This window comes from Rosa chinensis, chromosome 1, assembly GCF_002994745.2.
Source record: "Rosa chinensis cultivar Old Blush chromosome 1, RchiOBHm-V2, whole genome shotgun sequence".
Classification (NCBI taxonomy): Eukaryota; Viridiplantae; Streptophyta; class Magnoliopsida; order Rosales; family Rosaceae; genus Rosa; species Rosa chinensis.
Window position 1 is genome coordinate 56,984,142 of NC_037088.1, and position 11,890 is coordinate 56,996,031.

The following is an 11,890-nucleotide window of genomic DNA, read 5'->3' on the forward strand; positions in this document are numbered from 1 at the left end:
TCGGAATGATTCCAGGTAAAAGAATTCATGTGTTTACTAACACATGAATGAATCGGAATTGGTGTAGGTCCCACCTATTTATTAGGAATCGATTCCTGAATACTCAGGAATTTGATTACCAAGGGAGGAGATGGGTTTAGGAATCATTCCTCTGGAATCAATACCGATTCCTTTCTTCTCTCATTCAACTTGTCTCCGATTCATGATTATTTTCCATTCCAAATAAGTAAACGTGATATAAAGTTCCTGTCAAATTTCATTTTCCTGTGTTTGGTAAAGCAGAGAAAACATCCAGGAAAGATCATTTGATTTCCCTTCCGATGTTTGGTTGGTGCAGGAAAGGAAAGTTAAAATATATCAATATTTCAATAATACCCTTCTATTTTAAAATAAAAACAACTTGGAATGAATTTTCAACACTACCAAGGGTACTGATCAAGCAATTAATGCTAGGGTATTATTGTCCAAAATTATTGCAATTAATGCTGAGAAACTCAATCCCATGAAGTTTGAGTGGAATGAGTTTACGCCAAACTTTCTCCTATGTCAGAAAAGCATTTCCGGACTTTGTGGTTACCAAACAAAGGAAAGGAATAACTTTCCTTTCCCAATTCCTCAAATCTGCGAAACAAGCTAGGCCTTAAAGTGCCATATGACCGACGAACAGTAGGCTGGCAAACGTGTGTCCCTTCTATATATCGGGAAACTTTTAACGACGAGTCTATTCTTGGGAAAATGTTTTGTTTCATTTTTTATTGGAGGTTTTTCAGCAAAATTTTATTGAACAATGACACAAATTAAAATGGCTTAGAGTGACTGAGAAATTTCTAAAATGCAAGCAAGAGAAACTGATGCCACTGATCAATGATTAGGCATGGGAAGAAACTTTCAGATTATTCCAGGAGTGATTATTAGGAAAGGTCATAAGGCTATCATAATTAAGGCAACTTTAGTAGAATAATGAAGTTGTTGGATAACAATGCACGTAGTAGCAACAATGCTCCAACTGTATCAAATGTGGCGTAAGAACAGATTCCAAGAAAGAAAAGCCTTGGTGACAGAGAAATTTGACAGTTCAAGTACTATATTTAAGGATCATAATGCAGCAATTAATGCCAAGTGAATGGGTTTAGAAATTTGATATGGAACTTCTCTCTCTTACGAAATATCAGCTTTACATGTTTATATATATTCAAGCTGGCTAGCAGAATTAGAGGAATGACTTCAAGTCTTCAACCACATGCATAATAGGAAAGCAAAGGAGAAAAGCCAACTTACTTTTAGCAAGAAAAAGCTAGCTAAATCAGAATATAATCAATAGATCCTAAATCCTTCAATACTCCAGACAGAAAATCATGTCCCATATTAACAGTACTAATTCAATACAAATTGTCTCATTGGAGCATGTATCATCATTGCTATGGTGAAAGGTGTCCTATCTTAAGTTAGGCACTCATTGACTAGTAAGTTGGGTTCACTGTATTCTCTATTCTGGTACTGTAGAGCTGGAGAGGATAGCTTTGCGTGTCACGTAAGGAGGGACAATCCAGTACTGGACATGGAATAACTTGAGAAGTCAACATAACATGACAAGCTGCTTATTAACTGTGAATGATTGAATTTGTATATATAGGTGGCATTGGATTCCCAGACAGCTCTATGATGGCATTTCAATATTTCAAACAAAGATATGATTAGTGAATAAGTGAATCAGTTATAAATGCAATTCTGCAGCACTTCAGATCTTCCCATGCAAAAGAGAATCACAATTAAGCCAAAGATGAAGAGGAAACAAGTATCCCTTGTTTTTGCAATACTTCTGCTTATCGCTACTCTTCCAAGTCATTCCACTGCCTCTGTGGCTATAGATGCAGCGTCTGCAGGCAAGACCTTATCAACTTTCTTGGTATTTTGCTAAAATCTAGACATGTTCTTGCCTATAACTGTTGTATACATCGTCCCTCTCGCAAAACTATCTACACGTGATATATTGAATGCGAGAATGTGATGTTTATATGCAATAGTTATATAAGTTGTAGGCAAAATTTTTGGATCTTCTGCTAAGTTGGTGTGTGAATCAGAAACCAAGTTAATATGCTTGCTCATTTATTTTCTCCCCTTTATTATATGCTTGTTGCAGAGCTTGATCTGGAAACTGCACCAGCAAGAAAGAGTTTGGTGGCCACAAAACACATGTTAGCTACTCGGGTGAGTCAACTACTACTACTTTTGAATTCTTTCATATGATATTTTAATTCAATCAAAATTTTAGTTAAAATGATGGACAAATGTTCTTGTTTCTGTGATAACAGCTCAATTCCAGGAAGCTGGTTGCCGTTAAGAATGTTCACAAAGTTCCATCAGGGCCAAACCCCATCGGAAATCGGCAATTACCACCATTTACCCACTCATGAATGAGAGGCCGGCCGGGGACACTTGCCATGGATATCATGCTAAGCAAGCAGAAGTAAAAATGGTTTTGACGAATTTTTGGGACTATATCAGTCAGATTAGTTTCTGGGATTAGGGTTAATGATCATTTGCTTTGCACTAGTTTTCAACCTATTTTATAACATAATTGCAGCAGTAATGCATGCTATTGGGGCTAGCTTTTCATTTTTATGTTTTGATATTATGTAGACCTGCACAGTCTATTGCATTTTCCTTATCTTGAAGTAAACAACAACATGAGGTAGTTTTCTATCAGCATGTGTTGGTACTAGTTTTTTTTTTTTTTTTTTTAAAGATTACTTGTGTTGGTTCTAGTTTGCAATCGTTTAGAATAAGATAAATTAAACAAGTACAAATGAGACTGGCTATATTCCCCGTTCTGCTGCATAATCTGTTCAAAGATTTCAACAGCAGATATGTTAAAGCGCAACGAATTCTTAGCTAACGATTTAAGGCACAAATGAAGCACTAGCAATTTTCCACAACACAAGCTAGTGTTGTAATTCTGAATCAAATTCTACCTGTTATATACAGCCGAAGAGGCGAATGGAAAATAAGATACATATATATGAGATAATAGTACACATAAGTATTTCATTTATACAAAGAACCTTCAATCCAAGCACTATGGGAATGCAAACTTATAATAATGTTGAACTCCCGCACCAGAACTTCAGTGCAAAGCTACAAGCAAAGAACATATGGCTAATACGACATAAGATACATAACATACCACCTACATGAATCAACATCAATTTGATAAATAGTGTGGAAAAAGGAAAAGAAAAGGATGCTAACTTTTTCTTTCTTTTTCTAGGGGTTTAAAATTTCTAAAGAAAAGAAAAAAAAATCAGATTTCATTCAATAGATTTCCTCGGCGGAATCAAGTTAAAAAACAATGAAACAGAAAAAAAAAAAATGTTTATTGCATCTGTCATCTTAATGCCTCCTTCAGGTCAACAAATGCTCCCTTTCGTTCCAGGGAGAGGGGCGGAGGCACACACGGACCTCGTGTTCTTCAGGTCCTACTCGACGTTTGGGCACCATAACTTCGAGCATTGTTCCTGTCTCATCACAATACGCTTCCAGTTTGGCATCTTCTGGAATGCGAGTTGGAAGAGCAATTTCCCTGACAAATTCCCCAGGAGGACAGTGCTCTGGTGCCAGATCTGTTAGCTTAAATGTTCTATCACGCCTCTTAATGAATGGCATACAAGCTGTACTCACACAAGATATCTTTACAATCCCATGTGAATTAGTATTCCTCCAAGTAACTTTAACCCTTTGAAGATCTACAAAAGGTAAGCTGACAATGACCAAAAACCCTTCATCGTCCTCGTATATTGTCTTTGCAGCTGTAACCGGCCCAGATGCATTCTTCATTGCCCCACTAAACTCATTAAACCAAGATGACTCATCTGTGTGGATTTTGCCATCCAAAACTCTGTCAAAATGGTGGTTATTGGGTAAACAGCAATCATTGTCATTTCCATGAGGAAAGAGTTCTTTCTTTCGCTTATGGCAGACCGGTGACAGGTCCATTCCATCACTGTTTCCATGGTCTGATGGCTGAGTTGACAAATTCAAACCAGTACCATCAAGCAATTTTCTTTGATGAGAATTTATATTGTTCTTTGATGGAGGGGCAGGCCGGTCAAGCTCAAGTTCGGGATTCTGTATGTTCCTCCAAGAACCAAAATCACTCGCTTCAAGCGGGATTGAGAAGTTTACATCTCGGCCTGTAAGCTCTGTCCACCTCTTCCTCTCTTCGTCATCAAGACACATGAGGTTGGGTGTCCTAACAATTTCAATCCCATGAACACATTGAGGGTTAGAGAGACCCCTGTAGTGCTTCCTCTGCATTCGATGAGACCGCACAAAACCTCTGTCCACACTAAATGGGAAGGGCCGCTCTCCTTGGCGAGAATGCCCATTCATGTAACTCCTCAGCTGCATCTTCCCCAATGCATTTTCAGGCCTTTCCTTGAAAACCCACATGTACATGTTTTCCATATCATGCTGAACCAGGAAAGCATCTAGCTGCAAGTCTGTTTTGTCAAACCCAGACACCCCATTACTGTCCCGAATGATCTTGCACTTAGACTTCTCGTTCAAAACAGGCTTGAAATAGAAGCTAAAGAAAAACCATGCACCCCAAACACTATCGAGTCTCTTGTTGCATTTCCTTGCGACTTTGGGGAGACTGATTGTTGTCTCAGCTTCATACACTTGAGACCCAAGGCCTACATCCAAGATGTCACATGGATCATTCCAAGTTGGAGGAGGTGGGCTTGGTTCAGACAGCAATGGGAGATTGATATCAGGAGGGCGCGAAAGTATGAAGGTCCGATTCATCTCTCTCTCCAATTCATCATGTGCCAAAGAACCAGAATCCATCGACAACAACGTAGACAAATGAGAATTCTCTATGGACAAAGTAGTGAGAAGAGCTTCCCCATGATTCTCCACAAATCAATTAATTCCTTCTCCTGCTTTCGGGTTACAAGTCATAAACCCACTATTCAAATATAGTCACCTCACAAACATCTTTAACACATCAAAATGAACTAACAAAGACTGCAGATCCATTACACAATCATCAAACGAAAAGAAGTCCTTATGACTCACACCCACAAACAAATCATCCAAATAGTTGCAGACCCATCACTCAATCCCAAACCACATTGAAGCACAACAATCAACTCAAAACAAGAACAACCTGAAAACCATAACAAATCAATGAAACTCAATCACAACTACTTCTCACAAAATCAATAACATTATATTCAATCAATGAACTTCAGCACAGCCCATCCCTTATTCTGCTTCACATAAAACCCAAGACCCAAAAACAAAAACAGGGCTCATAAATTCCATCATTTCCTTCATTCCCACACAACAAATTAACTTGCTTTCAAAACCCATACATCTCAGTTCTATACAAAGCTTCAAACTTTCTTCAAAATCCCAAGAATCCAAACCATCTTTGATTTTCAAAGATCCAATATTCCAATATATTTCCTATTCCCACCTTCTAATCAACCAAAACAAACCGACCCAGAACCCAAAAAAAAAAAAAAAAAACCCTAGAATCTCAACAACAACAAAAATCCCCAAAATGTATATGAGAATATAAATATTCAAAGCAATAAAATCAAGCAAAAACAAGCCCAAAAAAAAAAATTCCCAAAATCGAAGAGATATTCGAAGGTTTTACCTATAAAGGAAGCTTTGGAAACAAACAGCTACAGAGGAAATTGCAATCAGAGCCTCAAAATTGGGAGAGAGAATGAGAGAAAGAAAGAGAGGGAGAGAGAGAGAGAGGGGTGGAGATAACGGAGTCTGTTTAAAGAGACGGAGTTAGTGAGAAGGGACCTGCACCGGTTAACATCGGAGTCGGGAATGTAACGGCGTTTAAGTTAACGGCGGCGGTGAATTGCCCGAGATGGGTCAAAACAGGCGTCTCTTGGAATTGGACCTTTGTGGGTTCAGATGGACTGTTGTGAGTTTGACCCGCACCCGGGACCCGGATAACTACGCCCTAGTAAGCCGATCTTAACCGTTAAATCATGTTTAATGCTTGAGATGACGCCACATTAGCCATTTTAAGGTAGTATCAAGGTTTTTGGAATATTTGTACGTAATTAAACTCTTTCCTTTTCAGCTCATTTTCCATTCAAAATAGATTACTTATGATGAGACTTTGGTCCAAATTTATAGTCTTAATAATAGTATGTTTGTTAAAAATAAATGGAGAGATGACTCATATGGCGACAAATGTTCGCATTACTCTTCACCGATTTTATGGTTAACCTATGTCATCTAATTGAGATTTGATCGTATAACTGCTGGATTGAGATGTTAACAGACGTGACTGAATGAAGTCTGTGTAGCCTAAGATTTTTCATTCGTCTTGTGGCTACTTTTGCATAATAGAGTTTTTTCTCCAACCTAGTTGTGCACATTGGAAGGTCTGTTATCACAGACTTGAAAGCATCCTATCCTCTACAATCAATAGCCAACTGCCCAACTAATGTGGTATTATTTTGTAAAAACACTTTTTTTTTTCTTGAATTACTCATATAGTGAATTTCTTTTTTACGGTCTATGATGAAAATTAAGGTGATTATTTTATTAAAAAATTATATTTCTTTGTTCTAGTCAAAGTGTATATTTCTCCTACAGAGATGAGAGAACATAAAAACTAAAAAGAATGGAAGAATCCTACAAAATAAAAGTGGAATTGTTGGGGACCTAGTTGCTTGACATATGTTGAGTTGAAGACGACTACCAGTCAACAACACAGCCGTTAGCGACGACTGACGGCGTTAACCATACTTAGGAGCTTATCACAGACACGTAATAGCTTTTCGAATTTTTATGTCGATCGCATAATTGTCAAAGATAAGAAGAAGACACGGTGCTCCATAGCTCACACCCAGTCCAAGTCTACTTATCACCACACCACACCACCTCCCTTATTTGATAACCCAAAACCATAAGTTGGGCCTCACTCCACCTGATCTCAAGATATTTTCCAGATATTTTATATTACCAGATCATTTTCTTTACTTTTTATCACATTCTAAACCTTATTAGTAGGAAAAAAAAAAATTGTTAGTAGAACTAGATAGATGATAAGATGATCATCTCTCGTATACGACCAATCTTGTTATAGTAGTGTTGCTGTCAGAGTAACTGAATATCGAATAATTGGTATCGTTAGAAGATGCTCTGCTTTCGCCTAATTATTTATTATAAAAAAAAAAAATTTAATTAATGGGATCGACGTATTTGTTGGCTCTCGGAAGTACAAGCTTGGCAAATGAGAATTGTCCTTTAAGCCTTCTAGGTTTGCCTTTTAGGTTTCCCACTTACACTTCATCAATGACATCAAGTGTTTTACTAGTCACCAAAGATTAAGCGTGTGTCCACTATTACAACAACTTCAACATATGGGTAGTCAAGGAAAATAATGTTATTAATATAGGGAGAATTATTGATACTTGGAGTTGATAATGTACCAAATGGTACCTTAACTATAAGTCTTAAGTGTTTTCTGGTTTTAGGCTGTATCCTAGAGCCTTATTATAGTCTATTGGAATTATTTAATTGACTAAAAGGCAAAAAATTATTAAAGAAGAAGATAAAAGCTAGCACGATTCTATCTAATTAGTCCTCGTATATATGTCATATGTGGTGTGTCCTTATAGGGGCCGTCCATGGCAGCTTTCATGTATAACTAGTACTTAAAGTTAGTAAGATTCCATTTTGCTATATCTTAAGTGAAAAGTAAGTAAGCTTAGATCGTCCTCCACTAACACTACTTGCAGAAAATGGTAGGTGCTCTGAGATCCAAATCATTTGATGTACCAAGTTGAGTGTATGACATATGAGAAAAGAGTAGAGTGATTTGCCTTATATGTGGCTACTCGTAAGCAAGAGCCGATCTCATCGATGGTCCACCTGATCGAGAATAACACGAGATGAAATGTAAACTCATAGGAGGTTTTGATGTGTAAAATAATATTGAGGTCATTTCAATTGGAGCATGGACTGAGCTTTTATCTACAATATATCATGAGTTTTGTCATCGATATTGTGAGAATGTTGATTTGGTAATTGCATAGTGCGAACGTTTTCATGTCTTCTCGATAGCTCCAGCTCCATTTTATAGGATCTTCATTTGATGACTATGTTTTGATTCTCTAATAAAAACTGAAGGGAAACCAATCTCATAAAAAAGGGGTCCAAGTTTAAAAAAAACATGCCTAAAGATTTTCCTTTTTGGAATGGCATTGTTAGTTTATCTATTATAGGGCAACAGACATTCAACCTTCTACAGTTCCACTAATGATCTCCTGGTGTGGAATGTGCAGATGTGCATGGACATTGGGCCTGAACACTACCACCCTGAACACTACCACCCCTTGTGGGGCCTGACACCCTAAACTGGGCCCTGTTATCTGCAATATGGTACCCAAAACGCAGGCATTATTTCTGGCTGTAAGGCCTGTGATTAAACAATACCACAAAGACCCAAAGAGGTCTTTTGTTAAGACCACATCACAGAATACCACGTAGACCCTAGGCCCAAGGCATTGGTGTCTCTAGTCAGGGTTTAGGGTTTTCAAGGCCTGCAAGTGTTTTTCCGGTGAGCTATGATCAGTTTGTGCGACTTATTGCACTTCTTTAGAGTAGGTCGTTACGTGTAATTTTACTGATCAATTATCAAATTATACGCAGTTGATATCTGTATATGCATAAAAATTCTTTAACATGGTCCCAAATTTCAATAATAAGATCATATGGATTGATTCTATTGAATGCCCACTTGTTTCCAGAAAACTACAGGCAAGGCAACAGCTGAAGATGAACTTCAAGATGAATATTCTCTCTATTGTTTTTCCTTTTCCATTTTATAATGCTGTGGTATATAAATTATCAGCATATAGTCTCATATGGATACGCAGTATATAATATTCTGTGAAAACAGAAAGGGAATGTGCATTTGTCAGAAGATTAATATCTTTTAATCATGGGGTGTCAACCCCACTTCTATAAGATAAAAAGGTCATTAGCATTTTGACTTGGAGTCAAAGACAGAAGAATCATATAATGTCCTGCTCAAGATATTAAGGTACAGAAAAATTTCCCCAACTATACTCAGAAAAATTATGTACTTGTTTGGGCCTTTTCCCTTTCAGGTTTTCAATTGAAGTATTTTCAGATAAAAAAAAATTAATAGTTAAACTTTTAGTTTATTAATAAAGCATAATTTTTGTTTACTCTAATTTGGTACAATATGAAACAAGATGCTAACCTATGGCTATGAGTATTGTTGGGGAAATTAGAGAGGTCCATTAGCATATAATCATATGACATATCACTGTCTTTTGTCTCTGTCTTCCCATGTGAACATTTCTCGAAGGAAGCGAGTCCTCTCAGCCATAAAACTAGGGAAGCCATTTGGCCATTTTGCCCACTTTCATATCATAGCTTGCTGTTTCTATTTAGAGCTCCCGGCCAGTTTTGTTTTGTTTTTTATTTTGCTATAGTTTTGACACATTTGTGTTAACTAGGGGGGTTTTTCTCAATGTGCTATCTGGGCCAGTTTTAGTGCTTAGTGGGTTAAAAGCAGGAGGCTTTTGTAATCATGATTTAAAGGGTGTGATTTAGAGAGAAAGAGAAGGCCTTTAGGTGATGGGTTTTAGCTTGTTGGTAAAGTAGTGAGCATGCAAAATAAAGAGAACTGGTGAAACAAATATCTGGGTTCTTTAGCTATTTCTTTTTTCTCAGAGAAGATTGGAGCTGCTCTGTTTAGTTGCCTACTTGCCTTGAAGTTGTTTGACAATATGCTTGGGTGAAAAAAGCTGGAGTCTTTAAAGGTGATATTAGTGGTTTTCTGATGAGATTTGGAGACAAAGATGAAATCTTTGAGTAGTGTAGGACTTGGTTTGAGTGTGGTTTTTGGTTGCTTATTCTTGGCTCTAATTGCTGAGCTTTACTACTTGCTGTGGTGGAAGAAGAGGCTGACCAACAGAGAGATAGAAGATGACTACAGCAGCCCATCAAAGGAGGTGTTCTACATGTTCTGCTGGAGAAGGACTTCTAAGTCTTTGAGCCACATGGCTCAAAGCCCCCAACAGCTTTGTTCTTCATTCAGAATCACAGACACACTTGTCCATGAACCAAATGCTCAGCTTCAGCTTCATATGCACACAGCAAGCAACAATGATTTGCTGCTCAAACCCTTTGAAGAAGATGAACTGGATGCAGAGCTTATGAGGCTGCAAACCGCTTCTGGGCCACCAAGACACCTCTTCACAATTGTAGAGGAAACAAAGGAGGACTTGGAATCTGAAGATGCGAAGTCTAGGTGTGGCGACAAGAGCCAAAAGGGGTCACGAAGTAAGAGTTTGAGTGATTTGCTTATCACAGTGGAGACACCATATTTGACTCCTTTGGGCTCTCCAACTCTTTTCACACCTCCTCTCACTCCTGTTGACTCTCATAACCAACATGGATTCAATTTCAGTTCCCCTCTCTTTGAATCAAAGAGTGATGCAGAGTTCAACAGGATAAGGTCATCACCTCCTCCAAAGTTCAAGTTCTTGCAGGAAGCAGAGGAGAAACTTAGAGTGAAATTAAAGGAACAAGCTGAGGAGGGTCTTCAGAAGAAAGATGGACCTGTTGAAGAGAAAGAGAGTAAAGCTAGTAAAGCTTCAATGTCAAAGTTCCTTAAAGATGAGGATCAAGATGGGTCTTATATCACCATAATTGTTGACAAGAACAAAGAAAGGGAGCTCAATCACCATCTTCATCATCTACAACAACACCATTCAAGCACTTCACAGGTACTCCCACTAGTTTCTTCACCTTCAGCATTCAGATCATCAATCAACAAGAAGCCCACTTTACATTAGAGCTCCATGAAGTATTGTGATCCCTCTCTTTTTCTTTTTTCTTCTTAATTAATTAAATTTTTGGTTTTATCCTTGGGTTTTTAGTGGTGTTTAGGGGGGTCTTCGGGATTAGGTTAATATGAAAATGCCTTGTGCACTGTATCTTAATTTGAGTTTTAATGGGGGACAACAATTTGTGTAAGATGGTGGTGAAGATGGGGTGGGGACCTATGGAGGACTGTGGAGTTCTTTGTTTTTATTCAGTCTCCATGTCTCCTGAGTTGTCTAATTCCTGTAACCTTCTTGTGACTGAATGCTACTATTGATCTGCCCTGTCCAAATACCAAAAATTCTATAGGACTCCAGAGTTATACGCAATGAGCTAATCTAAGCCTCGTGACTTCGTAATATTGCCACTCCGAAATACTATACAACACACTTTCAAATACCGCAATAATTTCATAAAGTTCTTTTGGGACCGAAGTCTACTTCCGCTTTGTCAGTAAGAAAATGCATAAACAATCACTGTGGCCATGTCATTGTTCTGGCATGTTTATCCCCACTAGGTAGATGTTGAAGATTTAGTTCATGTTAAACCTGGATTTACCAGTTTACTTAATAAACAGAACATGGATTTACAAGCTGACATAAGAATTAACAAATTGTGAAAGGGGTTGCATACCATTACCACCTGCATTACATGACAAAGTTGACGGGGAGAGAGATGCCTTTAGGCTTTTACCTAAACAACAAAGCCAAAGCAAATGCCCGTGAAAGTGCCTTGTGGGAATTTGCCGAAAGGTGCATATTCCCACCTTCAAGAATCATTATAGACTTTTACTTTCTTACTGTCCCTTTGTATGGGCAATGCTGATGGATTCATGGCTGAAATCATGAGCTTCAGGACTTTAATATACAGTACCCGGACATCCTTAACCATGAAAGAGCTGTTATTCACCGAATGTTCTACCATACACCGGAGTATGTGATTGTACAACTGTTGGACTCGGTGAAAAACAGAATTTCTCATACTT

At 38.0% G+C, this 11,890-nt stretch overlaps 3 protein-coding genes across 4 annotated transcripts; 2 read left to right on the top strand and 1 right to left on the bottom strand.

Annotated features, from left to right (window-relative positions):
• The first annotated feature begins 1,362 nt into the window (after positions 1 to 1,362).
• Positions 1,363 to 2,661, top strand: LOC112182661. The gene is made up of 3 exons (XM_024321179.2): positions 1,363 to 1,883; positions 2,141 to 2,208; positions 2,313 to 2,661. The coding sequence occupies exons 1-3, from the start codon at positions 1,721 to 1,723 to the stop codon at positions 2,412 to 2,414; spliced, it is 333 nt and encodes a 110-aa protein (XP_024176947.1). The 5' UTR covers positions 1,363 to 1,720; the 3' UTR covers positions 2,415 to 2,661.
• A 337-nt stretch (positions 2,662 to 2,998) lies between these two features.
• LOC112170420 lies at positions 2,999 to 5,814 on the bottom strand. 2 transcript variants are annotated; one of them, XM_040508892.1, is made up of 2 exons: positions 5,669 to 5,814; positions 2,999 to 5,170 (listed from the first exon to the last, which is right to left on the bottom strand). In XM_040508892.1, the coding sequence occupies exon 2, from the start codon at positions 4,846 to 4,848 to the stop codon at positions 3,403 to 3,405; it is 1,446 nt and encodes a 481-aa protein (XP_040364826.1). In that variant the 5' UTR covers positions 4,849 to 5,170; positions 5,669 to 5,814; the 3' UTR covers positions 2,999 to 3,402. The 2 variants fall into 2 exon arrangements, with proteins under 2 accessions (XP_040364826.1, XP_040364829.1); XM_040508895.1 differs by having other exon boundaries at positions 2,999 to 4,940; positions 5,669 to 5,811.
• A 3,575-nt stretch (positions 5,815 to 9,389) lies between these two features.
• On the top strand, positions 9,390 to 11,184 carry LOC112182668. Its single transcript, XM_024321188.2, has one exon. It carries the CDS (start codon positions 9,879 to 9,881, stop codon positions 10,875 to 10,877), a length of 999 nt encoding a protein of 332 aa, XP_024176956.1. The 5' UTR covers positions 9,390 to 9,878; the 3' UTR covers positions 10,878 to 11,184.
• The last annotated feature ends 706 nt before the right edge of the window (positions 11,185 to 11,890 follow it).

What these genes read in the sequence shown, in the direction of transcription:
- LOC112182668 (XM_024321188.2), top strand. Translation starts at nt 9,879, where the DNA reads ATGAAATCTTTGAGTAGTGTAGGACTTGGTTTGAGTGTGGTTTTTGGT.
- LOC112182661 (XM_024321179.2), top strand. Translation starts at nt 1,721, where the DNA reads ATGCAATTCTGCAGCACTTCAGATCTTCCCATGCAAAAGAGAATCACA. An exon ending in TATAGATGCAGCGTCTGCAG is followed by an intron (nt 1,884 to 2,140) that starts GCAAGACCTTAT and finishes TGCTTGTTGCAG; the next exon opens with AGCTTGATCTGGAAACTGCA. An exon ending in AACACATGTTAGCTACTCGG is followed by an intron (nt 2,209 to 2,312) that starts GTGAGTCAACTA and finishes CTGTGATAACAG; the next exon opens with CTCAATTCCAGGAAGCTGGT.
- LOC112170420 (XM_040508892.1), bottom strand. Translation starts at nt 4,848, where the DNA reads ATGGATTCTGGTTCTTTGGCACATGATGAATTGGAGAGAGAGATGAAT.